Raw genomic sequence first — 18,626 nt, 5'->3', positions numbered from 1 at the left:
TTTAGTAGTATTCAGTTGCATAAAGCTTTGAAAATGAGTGACTATAAATGGGTCTGGGTCTCCCACTCGACAGCAAGTCTCTTGAGTGGCCTAGCCTAAGATATGTTATCACCAAAACTGTGCAGTTGGAGCTAAACAATCTCCAGCTCTGCACTGAGTCCTGGCAAATGGGAAACTATAACAATGCTCAATGAGCACTGCAACTTAATACGTGCTATCTACACGATGAAGTGTCGACATGAAGGTGAACACTGAAGAGGACATGATAGAGGGCTGAGTGATAACATGTACTGGAGATGGGCTCATTCATCGAACTATCAGTAGCCAACTAAACTGAACGCTAATTTTAAAGTGTCTAAAGACGTGAACACAAGGACAAAAAGATACACCTGAAAACAACAGATACAGAGAACCAGTCACAATGAGTATCATCTGAAACTGACCCAGAAACAGCCCAAAAGGCCTTTCTCTCCATCCTCTGAGCAACACAAAAGGATCAGCAGGCTCCTGGCCTCCAGTCCTCCTTCAGCAGCTGAGCAAGGATGTCCCCCTACTGGGGGCAGCATCAGTAGCAGAAGTCCAACAGCAAGTCCCAACACAGGCTCAGAGACTGATCATTATCAATGTAGTGTGCCAAAATACAAATGATCTTCTTCCACAGTTTAGGGGTGTATCAAACTTGATAGCATTTCAAATTCAATGCCTATGAATAAATACATGTTTTTTTTAACAAATCCAGAGTTTTATCGCTGTACAGTGTGAAATCCACCAGGACTGTTAGAAGCTCTGATTTTTTTCTTTTTTTCTTTTTTTTTGAAAGGCTTTTATGGAATTGGAAGAACCGTTTAGAGACCATCACATCTGCACTAATCAAGCTATCTGGAGGAGGGGAAAACTCCTCTCTTCTCCCGAACCAGCTGCGTATTCAGGGAAGCATCTACAGTAGAGATGATTAGAGATACTGGCAAAGGATTAAAGGAAACTCCCTCCACCCTTTGAACATGAAGGCATGCTGTACAACAGTACCTTAGTGAAACTCGAGCTTATAGGACAGGTCCTCTCTTTCAAGTGCAATAATGTTAAGGAAATACAGACAGAATTACTCCCCTAACAAGAAAAGGCAAAATATTCTTCATTTGTGCATTAGTGTCTTTCTTTAAAGGGTCCATGTGCAGTGTTTTGGGGTGTGCCTCGGCTATTTTGGGGCAAGGATGTTGCTGCCCTTGCAATGTCAGAGTAGATTCCCTCTGCAGGTAGACAGACAGGCGACGTTGTTTGGTGAGACCCAGTGAAGGGTCCTTGAGCGACAATCCATTTAATCCTTAGTAGACAGTGTGCTTATGTTAGTGTAAAGTCCCTCCATGGAGGTTGAGATGCTTTGGAGAACTGTTGGTTCAGTTCCTGGTTTAATTCACATATTCAGTGCATTCCTCAAGTTAAACTTAGGGGATTTTTTTTCTGTTCCAGGCAGTATCAGTGCCGCACTTCATTATCAATGAGGCTGTCCTCACCAGACTGGAAGTCCTCATTCAGGCCATTTTCAACATTGATTATTTCCTCGTCCTGCGAGGACCCCTGGCCGTCGTCCTCGCCACTGCCTGAACCGGCCTCTTCTGAATTTGGGTCTTGAAGTACCTGAGCAATGTACATTTGCTGGAGGAGAAAAAATGAAAGAGAATGTTAAAGCGTGGTCAGAATAAGTTCTTTGATGGAGGTATTTATTTGACTCTTGCTCCATGGTCAGTGCATTCTATCCCTTTCCACTGTTTGATCTTGAAGCACATGTTATTATAAAATAAACATGACTGAATACATACTGCTGCCTTATTGGATGCAGAAGTGCACACTGGACGCCCATTCTCCAACCCGTCTACATCCTGGGTGTCAATCTAGGACAGAAAACATGTGCTTAACATGAGCAGCTGAATGTAATGCCAGCCTGAAATACAGAAATTTAGAAAACATGATTAATATGAACACAAGGGTTGACTTGTTACCTTGTAATTGTGGGCACTGAGATATTTAAAATGTCCAAAACAGACATGAGAGAGGCAGATAATGATTGTGATGATCAAAACCACGAACGTGAACATGGATGTTGCAGCTGAAAACCCTGGGGGGAAGAGAGTGGAGGGACACTTGTGTAACAGGTGCTTATACTTTCTAATGCTTCAAACCAGATATACTGTAATTAAATTTGGCCACATGTTAGGACATTAGTGGCCTGTAGATGGAGTCCTCCTCTTACCAGAGCGAACAGTGGAAAAGAACAGAAGCCAGAAGAGACAGAGAATAGGAGCGGCCACCACTTGGTTGACAGCTCCAGAATGGATCTTCTTGTCCAGTTTGGATGGTAGATACGCATAATACATGTTGTATCTGTCTGCAAGGTGTTTCAGCAGCATGTACATCAGCCCTGCACAGGGAAGGGAGATAAAACAATTAGTGGAAATAATCCAATTAGGCCTGTTGATAAGCCTCTGCGTACAGAACAGATCCGCTGAATGCTCCCTGCCCTCCGTGTGTTTATCCTGCAGCGTCTTGATGTGAAACAGCAGCAACCCAACACAACTCACCAAAAGGGACAATGATTGGGCAGGTGATGCTGTAGGTCATAACCACGGTGAAGACACACATCATCCAGGCGTAAGCTGCCCCGAACTGGAACTCATAGGCTTGGTGCTGTGAGGAGATATTGACAGGATGCTAAATACAATATAAAATCTAAACATCCTAATTTCTATAGATATACACACACAAAAAAAAATATTTCTAACCTAAAATCACAGCAGAGATTCCCATTCATTATGGATTTCACTACATTAAACTTGACGTGTTCACAACAATGAAATCCCCATTCAGTTTTACAGTAGATGTTCATGTAAGAGATAAATTATACTCAGCTATTAATTAATTAAACCAAACCACTTTATGGGTCATGGGCCCATAAATGATTTCAACTTGGCAAGCAGGGGATACACTGACCCTCTTGACGTTCCTCCTCTCTGCTGCAGAGCGAGCCAGGCAGAGGCGGATCATGTACATAAGTAGACCAGGGATCCTCAGCAGGTCCATGGCGTTACCAATGAATGCAGAGGCAATGACGTAGTTCACAAAGAAAGCTCCATTGTCAGGAAGGAACACACACCTAGGGAGCAAAGCAAAGTATCACTGAAGACCATTGCAGGAACCAGTTTAATTTCAAATTGATGTAGGTATATGAAACTTATTTGGGTTATTGCTAAACACAGCCTAAACATTTCATCCTGTTCTGCTTTGTTTTCAGTGCCACAGAGTTGAACAGAAACATCCATAAAATTATATCACTTACTCAAATCTGACTTTAGCATCTGCCAAGAATCTTTTGTCAAAAAGCCAGCGGAAGAAAACATCCAAACTGCAAAGACAAAGAAAGAAAGGAATCAGCTCTAATACTTAGGCTGACAAACATGTTGCTTTGTATTTCTTTACGTTGCAGGGCAGAAATCAATAACTTCCTATACCTGCTGAGCCCGAGGGAGGGCAGCAACAAGACCATGAAGATCAAGAAAGTGTAGCATTTATGCATTGTGGTCCTGTTCTCTCCCGACCTGTAAGGCCAAAGGAAATATTTAGGATGGGAATAAAGACAACATGACTGAATATGCTGAACTCCTGTATTTATTGAAGACAGTGGAAGTGTAAATCATACCGGGTCCAGTGAGCTTCAAAGAAGGCAGAGTAGTAGACAATGGTAGGAAGCAAGGCAGAGAAGGACCACAGGAGGAGGGTGGGGAAGAACTGGGTGATGATTGGATTCTGGAAGGCAGATCATGACATGAAAATGTGTGTCAAGAAATTGATAAGTGCATTCCTGTGCCTCTGCAACAGCATGCAGACTTGTGATGGCTTGGATTTAAATGTTCAGTGTGGCAAAGACAAGGATACTGAACTGTGAACTGTCAGAAATGAAATTGGACAGAAAGCAGCTTTAAAATGTTCAAAACTCACATTTAGGTACTCCACTGGTTTGGTAACATTGAACTTATCCATGGTGGAGATGATGATGGCCGGGGTGGTGAGGAAGAAGAGGAGGAGGAAGAGCACAATGTTGATGATGAAGCAGCGGATCCACCAGGAGAATCCTCCCACTGACAGATGCTCCCTGTGGGATAAAGGTTATGTAGCGGTTAGATTGACATTGGGTGAAGACCTGCAGTTATGGACACAGCTGGCCAGTAAACTGACACTGCAGCTCAAAAACCGGTTTGTCATCTGGGAGAGAAAGTCTCTTCAAAGTGGACTGAATCTAATTATTCCTCAGTGTGATATTAAGAGCTGTACAAATCAATAAGTTTGTAGAATTCCCTTTGCATATTTGTGATTAAGCACTTCTATTCTCCCCAAATGCAACCATCCTTTTCAACTGGTGCAGTTATGTAACGTATAAAAAAATATATGTACGTTCAGCCAAGTCTGCAGACAGAATACGTGACCTGAATGAGTTCTTACCAGTAGACGTTCTGTGGATCAGGGGCGTAGCTGACAGTCCAGTTGTGTGTGTGGAGCTTGGCGCTGAATTGAGAGCTCTTTGGCTCCCGACGACATTGACAGCCCTGACACTTGCAAGCATTGAAGTCTTTCAGGATTCTGAAAAGAAACATCCACCCAAACAAAGAACAGAAATTACAGTGAGTCAAGAGCTTAATAATCAATATAATTCAAAAACCGGTGTCACAGATTGACATTCCCAAATGTTACCACATGTAGAACTACTTACATGGCGGTTATGGACTCGTTTTGGAAGGTAACAAAGGCCATTCCTAAGGGCTTCCTGTTAACCTTTTCTCTCTCCTTCCTGTAGTCATCTTTTAGTTGGGCCTCTAGCTTGGTATAGTAGCTCACAGCCTCTTCCTGAAAAGGACACGGACTTAAAGATTTTCACAGTGTAATTTTAGATGTCATTTCTTTTTGCCTGTCGGATTTTAACATCTTGGGACCCATTTAATGAACGTGCTTTGCAGATGCATAAAAATAAATGGAAGAAAAACAATACTGCTATAAAAAGAGCACTGTGCTTCAGTTGACACATAAGATGTTATGTCCAATGTGGTTTCATCAAAAGGAATCACAACACTACTAGTCATTATCACGTCACCTGTTTTCCTTAACAATCCGAACATTTAGCATGTGTCACATGATTTCAAAGCATTACGTCTAAAGCAAAAAAAACAGTCTATAATATAGAAATTATGTTTAGATGTGGCTTACTAATAATGTGAAAATAAATGGTTCGGTGGCTCCTCTTTGAGCAGGTACTGGCATGCTACGCTTACTTGTTTTTCCTGCTTAGCCCTGATTCTCGACATGAATGTATAAGTGGACTCTAAAATCTGAGAGATGCCTTCTTTATCTTCCACCCTTATGCTGTTAGTATCAGCTTGTAAACAAATTTCACAAGTCTGACCTGCTCACAGCCTTTGATGATACAACAGCAAAGGTGTCCACAGGGTTTTGGATTGATCATGGTGGTAATATGCTCCTTGGCCTGCAAGTCAACAAAGAACTTCTTGCTGCGCTCCGTCTTCTTCCTGTATGGAAAACATCAGCTGTGTCAGACTGAAGCTCAGGTCCTGGAGCCAATGAGACACTTAACAAGTACACCCCAAAATGCTATAAATGGGCAAACACACACTTGCAGTTAAAGCACTGTTACCTCTCAGAGTTGAGATACATCAGCCTAGCCACATTGTAACAGATACGAGCTTCCAGTACGACACAGTTTTCATATGCCAGCCTGTGAGAGAGAAAGTCAAAGACCGAGTAAGTTAGAAAAGCACAAATGTAGACACATGACAGTACTTACACATTCCTCACAACAGCAAAGTGTATGTACATTAGATGACACACAGTATCTCTACCACATTAGAAGACTGACAAGTTCATTATAACACTGGCAAATCCCAAAAAGGGTAACAGCAACAGCTACAAACAGTCATCATTTTCTTTTTTTGAGTGTCTTTTTTGCAGTTGAAGAGCTCGGCTGAGCAAGAGTTTAGCCACCCCCCTCCTCAGTGCTAGACCTTCTTGACACATGATTCACATGATCCTGCTCATCTGGCTTCTATTATGGACTATTACACATATAGGCCTGTCATTGTTCCCAGCCGTATGAGCTGGGATAAGATAAATGCTTTAAACAGGGAAAGGTATGGCTCTCATACATCTTAATACAGTTACTGCACAACTTAGTGCCATGTGGACAGAGCAGTGTACCATTTTAATAAGCAGGCAGATTGAAGCATTGCGAACAAGGATAGTGATCATGAAGAGTGCTTACTCAAAGTGTTGCTTGATCTCAGACTCCTCTGCGTATTTGGAGATTCCATTGACAAATAAAGTGCGTTTCACCTGCATGGAAATGAAGACAGGGAAGTGATTGGCAACTAAATTCAGACCTATGTGTGCACAAAGATTGTGTAAAACAGCCATTTTTTGAAACCATGTCACCCACCAGGTCGTCCTCCTTGTAGTGCATCTTGGAGGTGTGCCGTCTCATGCTGTACACTGTCAGTAACAGGTAGAGGAATGCAAAGGTGGTGTGCAGCCACAGTAGTGTATTACTGGGGAAATAAAGGTAAAAGGGATTTAGTGGCAGCATAAGAACGTGAAGACTCATAAGGCTTCAAAGTACATGTATATACACACACACACACACACACACACACACATATACATATGTATATATAACACATAAAACAAAGTGGCAGTGTAACAGTTACTCACTCTGTGTCCAAATTTGCTATAGTGGTTCGCCCAAAACTATAGGCATTGTTTTCTGTAGAAAAAATAAAAGAAACAGGGCAATCACTAGTCAGTCAGCAGGAGTCCTGTCCACTTGAGGCTCACTTTGGCTAACATGGACAAATGGACACAGACGTGGACAAAATATTCCAGTTTTTGTCTTTATTCCAAAAAATGACAATATTCATACTTGCTGTTTACATGGCCAATGACGATGAATATTCCACTAGTATTCTCATTTACATACAGCTGGCCAGACTCCAATTAACGTAATGACACAAGTTGTACAGCTATGCTCTGCGGAGGAATTTCCCTCCCCTCCACAGTCTCGTTGCTCCCATGGTGTACCCTCACCGTCACCCTTCTGTAGTTTTGCAGAACTGTGTTTTTCAAGCTATTCTTGTTACAAGAACAGACTCCAACACATACATCTTATGCAGGTATGTTTGAATGAAACATGCTTTGCAATGCTAAAATTTCTGTATCTGAGATTGAATCTGTTGGCTTTGGCGAGAGCGAGAGACGTCTGTTTCCGTATGGATCATTTCAACACAACAACACTTTCAGATATTGCCATTTTCAGTTGAAAAGCAAACACTTTTAGTGGATGTACGCTGATGGTGTGCAAACACCTGGAGGGATTACATTAGTGGCTGCTGGCTGCCAGCAGCACTCTCGTTCAGTACTGACAAAATGAAAAAAATTGCTGTCTGCATTTGTCAATTAGACACAAAAACATGGGAAAATAGGGTCCATAAGGAATATGGGAATAGGGAAACCAATTGAAAGGAGTGACTCATATAACAGCATGGTGTTGGAAATTATTTTATTTGTTTATTTTGCAATGTATAGGTATGTAAATCTTTTAAAAGACCTTTATGTCGAAATAATACAGAAGCAGTATGTCTCTAGCTGTACTGGCTTTCCCTCTTATGGACATGTGATTTCCTTAGAAGGAATTCAAATTTCATTTTTGCCCATAGTGTGATGCAAACTGTGGCAAAAACGCAAATTGAGCATACACGTCCAACGAGTGCCCCTAAAACCCGAATTATATTAACATATCCCACGTCTCAAATGTATTATATTCAGAACATCCATATGGAATTTGCTGTTTTCATGACCCGTATCAAATTCAGAAGGTCATGATCTGAATAATAGTGTATTTGTCTACGTGTAAACACAGTCACTGTCAAATTTCTCAAAATCTAAGGATAATTCAACATGTTTACTTAGGAGAACAATACACCAGCAAAAATATGCACCAGGGCAGCATCACTTTGATCCAATCTACTCACCAAGTAGGTTTCCCGAGAAGTTAACAGGCAAAATGATGCCCACAGAGAGCACGCCCACCACTACCAGCAGGCCAATGATGTGGCGCTGAAAGGACAAGTAATGTACTGCATCCTCGCCACACTTCTCCCTTATCTCTTCATCCCTACAGAGAGCAAACCAACAAAGTCAGCTACTTCAGACTAATTAACAGAGAAATAGAGAAAATTCTATATCCAGTCTAATCAGCCTTCCACCAATTTTTCTTATGTTCAATGTGCTGAGAGTAGGTTGACTCACTTGATGCGGAAGATGGCAGTTAGCCAGGAGCAGAAGCCCTAGAAAAGAACAGCGCAGAGAACTGAAGGTGCTGTACCAGCTGTGACATGCAACACGCAGTGTATCCTTGATGACTCAATATATTCTATCCTGTAAAAACAATGGCATGCTTACTGTGTCTCTCTGATCAATGTCCACAGAGCTGGAAACTGAGGTGAGGCGCTCATAGCGCTCTGGTGTCTCTGATGTCATGGCAGAGGCCATACTGTATGCAAAAAAACAACACATAGTATTTGCACGATGTAACACAAGTACCTCAGCTTCACCACATACCATAAGGACATGTTAGTTGTTTGTATCTCAGGACACTGGGATTATCATCATTATGGAGACACTGACAGTATAAAGCATGCATGCACGCACTGAAATGGGCTGAAGAGATTCACACCTGTTTATCTTGTGGTGACTGACACACCCAACAAGATCTGGGTTGGTAAACCAGTCAACCACAGGAAAAATCTCAGCAGCCACATTTCATGTGGCATCACAAGTAAAGAGCCTACTTTACACAGGTTGAGTAAACCATCACTGTCGGAGGAAAGGTTGTGATAAAAGTTAAAAGGGAAAGCTCTACAGAGAAGAACATTCACAGAGGAAACAACAAAAACCCAGCAATTATCACATTTATGGAATTTGTCCAGCAGAGCCACTGGTTCTCCTGGAGAAACATTACATATCGTTCATATACTGTGCACACCTTGAACTTCCCAGTCAGGTAATTCCAAATCAATTTATACATAACTGGAAAATATGAAGAGGAGCCAGGCTCTGCTGGAATTCCAACACTGGTTCGGTGTCGACTATTACATGAAAGGATGACGTCAGACAGGGCTCTAAAAGATTTCTAATGGCACGTGGAGAGGGCCTGTGGCTGTAATCCACTGTCAGTCCTCCTCTAGCACATTCCTGTGAGAAGCTGGAATGGCTCCTCTCAGCTTTAGTAGACAGGATATGTAGTAGGTGCACCATGTTAGGGCCTGTCTATTAACAACAACAGATCAGGGAAGCATTACCTCTCCCTATAAGCATCCTGTCTGTGCAGCTCATGCAGTGCGCTCACACAGAAGAAGTCCATGCTTCATAAAGAGGTCAATACACAGATTAGCACACACAGATCTGATTAGGACAGTGAGAGAGGACAGGGACACCCAACAGCAGAAATACAAGAGTGACATGGAGAGAGAGAATAATTAGGAGCCTGGCACTGGGACACCCCTGGAGGAGGATGGGAAAAAAAACCCTACACCTTCAAGAGTGAAAAACAGGCTGAAGCCCACAGCAGCCTGGGCAGAGTTATGAGTTACAGAGAAGGGAAAGGAGAGAAGGGCAGCGAGTCTACGATATGGAGAGAAAACATACTATTCCCGATCATCCAGGCGACTGTACCGTTGATCCATTCTTCTGGTGAAAGGAGAAGCAAAACAAAGCCATTCAGCTTAGTTAAGAGGAAACGGCCCTGTTGGCCAGTAAGGGTGCTGGTTCAGAAAAAAACTGTGGAAGCATATTACACCACAGGCATACCAATGAAGGTTTCAGTTCATTCTGGTATACAATATCCAGCCATATAAATGCATTTATGGCCTACTGTATAATAACCCTTTCATTTTAGTGAGTCATGGTTTCTATTGCTGGAACAAAAGACATCATTTATACCCAGTTTGTGATGATTAAACGAATTTCCCAGAAAGGCTACATTCACTTTTCAGATGTCACAAGAACTTAAAAGACAGACATTGATCTCAAGTCAGCACGGTGTCATGAGACAACAAACTACATTTCCTGTCTGTTACAAAATTGTCCCATGCTGCCACCCCCCTACCATCCTCCCACCATGCTGCAACCTCATTCTCTTCTCACATGCAGCTGCAAAAATAGTGAAGCTGCAACATTACACAAACACAGCAGGAGATGTAGGTGATGGAGCACTGTGCCATGTACTTTCCAGGGTTCACAGTCAAAGAGGTCTGCAGCGATGATCTGATCTCTCTCTCCCCCTCTTGCTTCTTCCTCAACTATTCTCATTATGTGATCAGTGTGCACATATCAATCTCAATTTATCCCAATATATCTGACAGCATGTAATCATACACTAATGGGGGAACTACGGTCCATGGGGGCTTAGATACAGACAGTGGTTTTAAAGTAGTCTGGAAAATGGATCTAAAGGGTTACTTAAATGAATAATCAATTGTTTCTCTATTCCAGCCTTATTCCAACAGCAGTCTAGCCACACAAACCACACAACAAGTGACAACTGGTGGCAATGCTAGAGTGCCTTAAAACGGAAACTGCTGACACAGACTTCCTGTCTGGAGTACCATCCTCGGAAAACTAACACCACCCTCAGAACAAGAGAACAGATTTCTTCCCGTGCCAGATAGAATCAAGAATGAATTGTCACAAGGTGCCAAATACTACGATCAAATCTTTCTTTAATTAATTAGTAAGTGTCAACAGCAATAATCACTACTACCTTCTGAGGCAAGAACATAACACTAACAAGGCCGTCATAAACACCCCTTGGTGTACATTTTGTCCCTGTTGACCATTGTACACTTTGTAACCATAGGCAAATCATGTCATTGCCAAGCTGGCTCTACAGTGTCTAAACACTAGCAAGCCTTACAAACTCATTTCTCCTGTGACTGTGTGTAAGGAGCCAGATATCACATGAGGACATGAGATAAATTCTTTTGCACTTCACAAGATTGCAAACTACCATGTAAGAGAGGGAGGAAAGTTTAAGTTAGCACAAATCACCAAACTCAGTCACAAAACTGTATAATTGATTATAGGTTAGCAGTTGATTTGGGATGATGGCATCTACCAAGTATTAATTATTAATGTACTACTGTGTATTTAGCACTTGAGTCACATAGTAATAGCATACTGGCTTTTTATTGTCATAGCTGATATACAAGTGCACATTGACCATAATGTTATTGATTTCCATGACTCATAACAAATCAGAAAGTCTTGTTGCTGAACCTTCCAGTTTGGACCAATGTGTTTTAATTACCTGTCAGCATCAGTCACCAGAGCCAGACGCCCATAGTCCCATGCTACTTTTCTCAAGAAGGAGAACACAACCAGCAGCCCCTAGAAGTACAAAATAAACACTGGCTGTCAACACCTCTAGTCCACATATTTACATCACAGAGAGCTACTGTACAACAGTTGCATAACTGCTTGAAGGTATTTATCATTCAAAAAACACATTCCTGGAAGTATTTTACCTCAGTTCTGAGGGTTGTGATGAAAACACAAAAACTGAAGGGCTTGCACTGCATCACCATTAGGACATATTATTGAAATGTGCAAAGGGTACTCATCAGCTGTAGTACCTGGGCGCTCAATGAGTGACAGAAAGACTCACCAAAAAGAACATAAAGTCAAGGGCGAGGACAGTAGGAACCCCACCGAACGGCAAACCCTGGAGCACTGTACTGCGAATTCGGGCTGAGTAACAGTAGTCCCTGGAGGTGGCATTGGGCGGTAGCGTCGGGCAGCTCTCTGAATCGGAGCATCCTTGCACCCCCCAGATGGCCATTATTAATATCAACACTCTGTGCATCACTCACTGCAGCATGTTGACAACCTGTAAAGCGGAGACACAGTGTATACAGATTATTACCATTGCATTTAAGCATCACTGGTCACACTGTCTATGTCTACCACAGACAACTTCTGAACAGTACCTTCCCCTTGTGCTTAAGACAGAAATGGAGAGAAGATGGAAATAACCGGAAAACATACATCATATGACACTCTCCTGTAACGGTGACAAAGCAGTTTCAATTTTCTGTCTGGTTCTACAGAGTCTGACATTTCCGTCTTGTCATTTGTCATATGTTGTTGCTTTTGAACACACGCAAGATTTAAACAGTGTTTCAAACCTTTAAACACTTTCTGTTCCTTGTTTGTGACCCATATATGTGCCAATGTGACACGTACTTCAACTTTTGTTCTGAATTCAAGAAAAATAAATGTAGTAAGAGAAAATCCATACTCTGAAAACCTAGACATGTTTCTAAATTTAAGCCCAATACTACTCTGGCTTTCTTCTGGACCTGGAAAAACATATAGGTCTTTAGCTTGTAAAATGCTCAACTTTCTTCAGCAGTCATCTTTCATTTTGTCTTAGGCAGGGAGTGTACACTCAGCTTCCCTGAGCTTGTTTGCATTGCTGCGTACAGTTGTGTACTGGTTTTGAACCATGCAGTCTAATGTTTGGGTTAGAGGACCAAAACAATGTGCCATTTAACTTTCAATGGAGCTTTATGAGGCTATCAACTTACTTGGTTACTGGTGGTGCTTTTTACAGCCAATTTAAAATGGGAAATTCTGAACATAACCTACTCCAGAGCAGGTTAGGTGTGCCAGGTTAAGAAAGCCACCTTGGTGATGATGAAAACTCTGACTTTAGACCAACATACCTCCATAACTCATTAATCTGGCTTCATAATTCAACCCAAAGGTCATCTATTTCAGTAAGAGACAACAAGCAGCTTACTTAACAAGCCACCTGAAGGCTAATGATGGAAAACATTGACAAAACATGAATAGAGCATGAAGTGTAATAAGCCCCATGAGAAATGACATCCTAATAATAACATCCTCATCCCAACATTCAAGCAAGAGCTCCAATAACCTTAGCAGTAAATGCCCAACCTTAAGGATTCAGACTACTTGTAAAAAATACCTCTGATAGTCCTCCCTCCTGCTCTGGCAGACACTAAAAATCAAGTGTGATACACCAGACCTCCTTACACTAAGGTCCACATTCCTTGACTCAGACAGGGACGCTCTTGGCCAGCAAAGTGACTTAAATTACTGTTAAAATTCCATAGCAAATATGAGGGGAAGTGCAATACAACTGCTTAGAGAAACACACGCCATTCAAACAATACCTGCAGTCATCTGCTGACATATCTTATCATATCTCATAAGCTTAGGAAATACTCAACATCCCACACAGTAGTCCTGGAGCTGCAAAATACAAGAAAGTTCCCATTGACTTAAGCGTGATATCATCTCCATCCCCAAAATATTCTATCCTGATCTACAGGCTATCTCACTTCAAACGTTTCATGTTTCACTCAGACTGAACAAAGGCCTAAGAGAGGGCGCGTAGGTGTTCTGGTGACTGCTGCTTGCACAGTTACACTGCTATACTTGTGCCCTTCGACCCACTATTACCAGCAGCATTCACGACGCTGCTCATCTGCCCTAACACTAACTCATTTATCCGCTCCCTGGAATGCTGTGACATCACTGCAGAGGGACGCAGCCAGAGCTGAACAATAAGCCGATAGAGACCGCAGGGTTCAAATGGACCGGTCTCAACCCAAGGAGGACACAACATACCCCCCTGTGCCTTCAACAACACTGCTGCACATCCTGGACCCATTGCCACAGTTCAGACTGCTTAACATTCAACACCAACATCTTGAAAAGGACCATTCAATAAAACAACTTATTAGAACACCTAATATATAGATATTACTTGTGGTACAGTGAACCCATCTCATGGCTGCAATGTCTGTGTCATGAGAATACCATAACAGGTCAAGTATTGTGTATCCTCTTGAGTGACATAGTCCATTTTTAAAATGTCTACAGTATAAACACGAGGATTGAGGACTGGGGCTCTCAGCATCATGCAAGTTATATTTAAATTCGTTATGCAGTGAAATACTGCAACTGAGCCAGTAAAAATATTTCTATTTATTTTTTAGTTGGTTTTGTTGTTGTTGTTGTTGTTGTATATTACAGTTCATAATTTAAGAAATATGGCATCCAAGAGTTGAGTCAGCTGTTGAAAAGCATTGCACCTTGCCATGTTGTTGGAAGGTCAAACATAAACGACAATAAGAAGTCAGAGACATGTTTTTACATAATTACACTCTCTCTACACTCTCCTAGTGTGCATGTTTTTTTTTTTTTTGTAATGAATATTTAATCAGTCTTTGAGTCATGGCTCAGGTTTCCTTTGACTCTTTTAGTGTGGCACTGTCAGAGCACTTACTGTGAACAGAAGCCATTAATATTAAAATCAAAACTAAAATTTCTCATCGTCATTTGTGTTTGCTTTTAATTTACAGGGGTTGGGCAAAATGACTCAACCACCTGACAACACAACAACACCTCCTATCTTTTCGAGGTTTTAATCAATTGGCAGTGTAGAACTGAGTCAACAGCTGTTTGACTCAAATGTTGAGCGTTCCTGTTTTTTTTTTTTAAGGTGACATTTCTTATAGGATTGCATAATATTGTCTGGTCCTGACATTTTGTGCACATATGATAGCATGTCCTAGCATGTCTACAGGGGCATGTATAATTCAAGCAACTCAGGGACTTCTGTTGTCTGTACAAAATGCCATTAAAAGTGAGACGCATGAATTTGGACCAAGACTCCTCACAGCAATGAAGTACAACAAATGCAAAACATCTCAGCTGAAATGATGAATAACTTATTAATAAACTGCAGGATTTGCTAAAACGCAGTATTACCTTGATTCTGAATGGAAAACAAAGCTAAATGCCTCTAGCTACAACCTACATACGAAATTTAGGCAGAGTGATGTGAAATATTCATGAAATATGACTTGAGTGTAACAGCCAACATTGCAGACAGGTTAAGACTAATTTTGATCTTAGATTCATTTCAATGTCTGAAACAATTTCCAACAGCACTGTGTAATTACAGCATGACTCAGCAGCACAAAAACACTGTGCCACCTTTCCACCTGATGCTAGTTGCTATGGTACCATCAGTCTGCCACACATTCTCAAAATACAAATAAACATAAAGGGGATGAAGGCAGTGGGGGAGAAAATCCCATGCTTGTCCATTTGAAACACAATCCGGAGTGAGTCTGCTGTTTGCTTTACAGCTTCAGCAGGCAAAACAAAATGGTTTGTCTAATTGTCTGGGACACTACATATGTTTGTTTTTTAGTTAGACAAACAATGTCAAGACAAAACGTCCACCAAGACAAATGACATTAAAGTGACATGCAACTGCGCCTCATTGAAGTACATGCAGGCATGCTACTAATACAGATTCAAACCTTACTGCTAAGTGTACCTCCATCTTAATGTATTCAGGAACTGGACTCTGAAACTGCGCAACACTAATGCTTTCCATCTACAGTCAGCACACATATTCATGACCTTGTGTATTCAAATCAACATTGTTTTCAGCGTGTGAGTCATTCCATTAATCTTCATTAGTTAAATATTTGAACAGGCTTTGGTCACTGCTTAAAAACAGTGGGTTATGAAGTCAGTAAGCAGCTGTTGAACTTGACATGCTCCATCTTGCTTTCCAAACTACATAAAACCAAATTTAACACTAGGTGCCAACAATAAATTCAATTGATTTTGTTCATATTAGCCTTTAATCCCAATAATGAACAAAAACCAACCACTCCCTTAAAGTAGAATACTATTGTGTTCTCACTGCAGGAAAGATACAGGTAAACTTTAAAAGATCCACCTCCACTAACATTTCTACTAAAATCTTCACTTGTGCTTGCAGAAAAAACAAATCAACGTGGTAAAAGATATTTACAAGTGTTCAAAACAATCACCTCATAAATCCTTTTATAGGCCGATCCCTCATTCCTTTCATAATTCATATCATGGTCTCCATTATCACCTTTTCAAGGGTTTGTGATAAACTTTTCAGCAATGTGAAAACAAAGAATTAGCAGACACCCTAGAAGGAAGGCGCCAACAACACCTGACCTCAAGTACTGAGACAATAATTACAAATCAAGCTGTACTTACATGCCAAAGTATTAATACTGTATGTAACGATGAATCCATGATGAGCTCTGATCTGCTTGTCAGTTCACAGGTGTGTGAATGCTGATAGCTGATAATGCAGATCTGCACATATCAGTCTTGGTGGTAGTAGCCTGTCAATCATTGGCCAATGCTCAGAGCGTGAGCTTTGATTGTCACAGATTGTGCGGTCAGGGTCTGATTTCATAATCATGTCACTACATATATCTCAAGTTAAGACCACACACAGTCGGAAAAAATGAAATGAGGACAAAAGTTACATGTTTGAGTTCAAATAAAATCTATTTCCCTGCTGACATAGATGCATGCATATGTACTCAGCATTTCTTAGTTCAAAATGTTCAGAAATGGAAGAGGGAGCATTCAGACATTAACATTAGATGGACAACAAATCAAAGTTGATGCTATATGATAAAATGCTATTAGACCCAATAAAATACAAGTGCACCTAGCTTCCCATTTGATATTAGCTTCACAACATAGGGTCTTAATCAGTGTTATATAAATGCAATGAATATGATCTCTGTAAAAGTAATCTTACAACTGTAACTGAGTTCGACCTTCAAAAGACTGAGGTGTGTGTTTCAACCAATCTAAATGGAAGCCTGAGCTCATTAAAATCTTAAGACCACAAACAGTTACAGCTATTCAATTGATTGATTTAGTGATTAATAAAATAATAATACCAAAAACTGTGTGGTTGCAGACTTAAGAATGTGAGGCTTAGTGTAATGTACTGATTTCTATTATCTTTTTTACTGTCGCTATGAATTCAAGACTTTACAGACCAGTCAGACTTACAGGCAATTTTAAGGCATCACTTTGCATTTAGCTTGGGACGGGCATTCATCATCAACTCTCACATTTATAGATGCAATGATTAATTAATGCCACAAAAAATGGGATCCAAACAAAAACAGATGCTTTCAGCAAGGTAAAAACATGGTTCATTTAGGAAAAGCACAAGCAGCCTCAGCCTTCGGTAAGGAGTCAAGCCAGAGAGGCTCTTTGTTTTTTATCTTGCATGAAATCGTTATGACCAGAAGTACATCAGGCTGATTTTTACTGGAAGGCTTTCCATCAATATTCATTTGTCACTGAACCACAGTATTGCTCGTGAACACGATACTGTGACTGCTTGTGGTCAGCTCTTGTTCATTCTTCTATAGGTTATGCCAAAGGGAACACTTTCCATTGTCACAGTGAAGCTGTGACAAGTCATCAGACCATGATGAAGCCAATGTCAGTGAATCCAGCACAGCTGACTTGTTACTGTCAAGAGATTTTCCAAATAACAGCATTGCTCAACTAACAGCATTAGATAGCTGAGCTATGTTAGGAATTACTGATCTCCCGCTGATTAAAGTCATGTCAAAGTACTGACCTGAATCCTATAGTTAAATAAATAGACAGACATTAAAACCACAGTTGCATTGTTTAATATCTCCATTAGGTTAATCACGCCCATGTACAATCTCCCAACAGCCGACAGCTAAACATTAGGGAGGTTCAAACAGTTTTCGAGATTATCTGACAAATATTCTGACATCTCGCTACAACCCTACATCAAGAAAAGCATCAAGGAAAACAGACTGCTCAGTGACTAAACAACAAACAAACACCGAAGTGCCTCATAAGGACCAACAGGCGAACCCGATCCAGCGTTAGGGCTTGTACTTCGAGTGTGGCAAATAATAAAATAATAATGAATGTGACAGCGACCTATCTTAAAACAATACTAGAATCCTCACTACTAATCCACCTTTGTTTAACAACGCTAACTACGCTAACTTCCACCAATTATGGAAACTTGCTCGCATTACCATTGACCTCACTGTTTCTGCAGCTCGTTAACGTTAAATCAGTTAGCCTAACGCTAATGATAACGGAGTGCGTTCACTCGTTTATTGTTCTGACAGGAACCATAAAGTTTATTAGTGAAGTAGCTAACGGCTAGCTACCGCGACTGTATGGAACCAAACAAGTTTATCATAAAAACCAATAAATATAGAGTTCATTGATAAGTAAAACAACTTACCTTGCTATTATACGCAGCAGGGGCAGAAACTATCACAATCAACGTAAGCTAACGTGAGCTAGCAGCCGTAAATGTTGACGTTGGCTAACTTAGCCCCTCGATGTAGCGAATAACAGGTGGAGACTCTATAAACACTGTCGGATATTTTCCGCATCAAATTTTACTTCCTTCCACTTCACTGGTCACAGCACTGAAGCTAACCAGATAGGGTTGGTCAGTCAAACGGTCTAGCTGTTGGTAATGATAGACAAGTCTAAGCAGCTATGGTTGTGTCTGTCAGCCAGTTGAACAACTAACGCCAACCTAACCAGTCCAACGGGACGCGAAGCCAGTCAGGTTTAGAGAGTGACGTGTATTGAAGTAGATCATATAGAAGAAC

The 18,626-nt window shown here is 41.0% G+C and overlaps 1 protein-coding gene across 4 annotated transcripts; it reads right to left on the bottom strand.

Annotated features, from left to right (window-relative positions):
* Window positions 1-815: 815 nt before the first annotated feature.
* LOC139341060 (CSC1-like protein 2) lies at window positions 816-18,560 on the bottom strand. Of its 4 annotated transcripts, none has more exons than XM_070977331.1 (24): window positions 18,248-18,560; window positions 11,774-11,995; window positions 11,417-11,496; window positions 9,757-9,798; window positions 8,512-8,602; window positions 8,359-8,396; window positions 8,082-8,224; window positions 6,766-6,817; window positions 6,494-6,602; window positions 6,320-6,390; window positions 5,696-5,776; window positions 5,447-5,570; window positions 4,760-4,893; window positions 4,492-4,629; window positions 3,991-4,144; window positions 3,692-3,798; window positions 3,504-3,590; window positions 3,332-3,397; window positions 2,986-3,148; window positions 2,577-2,682; window positions 2,249-2,416; window positions 1,998-2,113; window positions 1,818-1,889; window positions 816-1,653 (listed from the first exon to the last, which is right to left on the bottom strand). In XM_070977331.1, the coding sequence occupies exons 2-24, from the start codon at window positions 11,969-11,971 to the stop codon at window positions 1,474-1,476; spliced, it is 2,520 nt and encodes an 839-aa protein (XP_070833432.1). In that variant the 5' UTR covers window positions 11,972-11,995; window positions 18,248-18,560; the 3' UTR covers window positions 816-1,473. The 4 variants fall into 4 exon arrangements, with proteins under 4 accessions (XP_070833432.1, XP_070833431.1, XP_070833433.1 ...); XM_070977330.1 differs by lacking the exon at window positions 9,757-9,798 and adding an exon at window positions 9,411-9,473 and having other exon boundaries at window positions 18,248-18,502; XM_070977332.1 differs by lacking the exon at window positions 9,757-9,798.
* Window positions 18,561-18,626: the final 66 nt, after the last annotated feature.

The sequence above is a fragment of the Chaetodon trifascialis genome, chromosome 13, assembly GCF_039877785.1.
Source record: "Chaetodon trifascialis isolate fChaTrf1 chromosome 13, fChaTrf1.hap1, whole genome shotgun sequence".
Taxonomy (NCBI): domain Eukaryota; kingdom Metazoa; phylum Chordata; class Actinopteri; order Chaetodontiformes; family Chaetodontidae; genus Chaetodon; species Chaetodon trifascialis.
The sequence above is the reverse complement of the archived record's forward strand: the minus strand, read 5'-3'. Positions and strand labels throughout refer to the sequence as shown.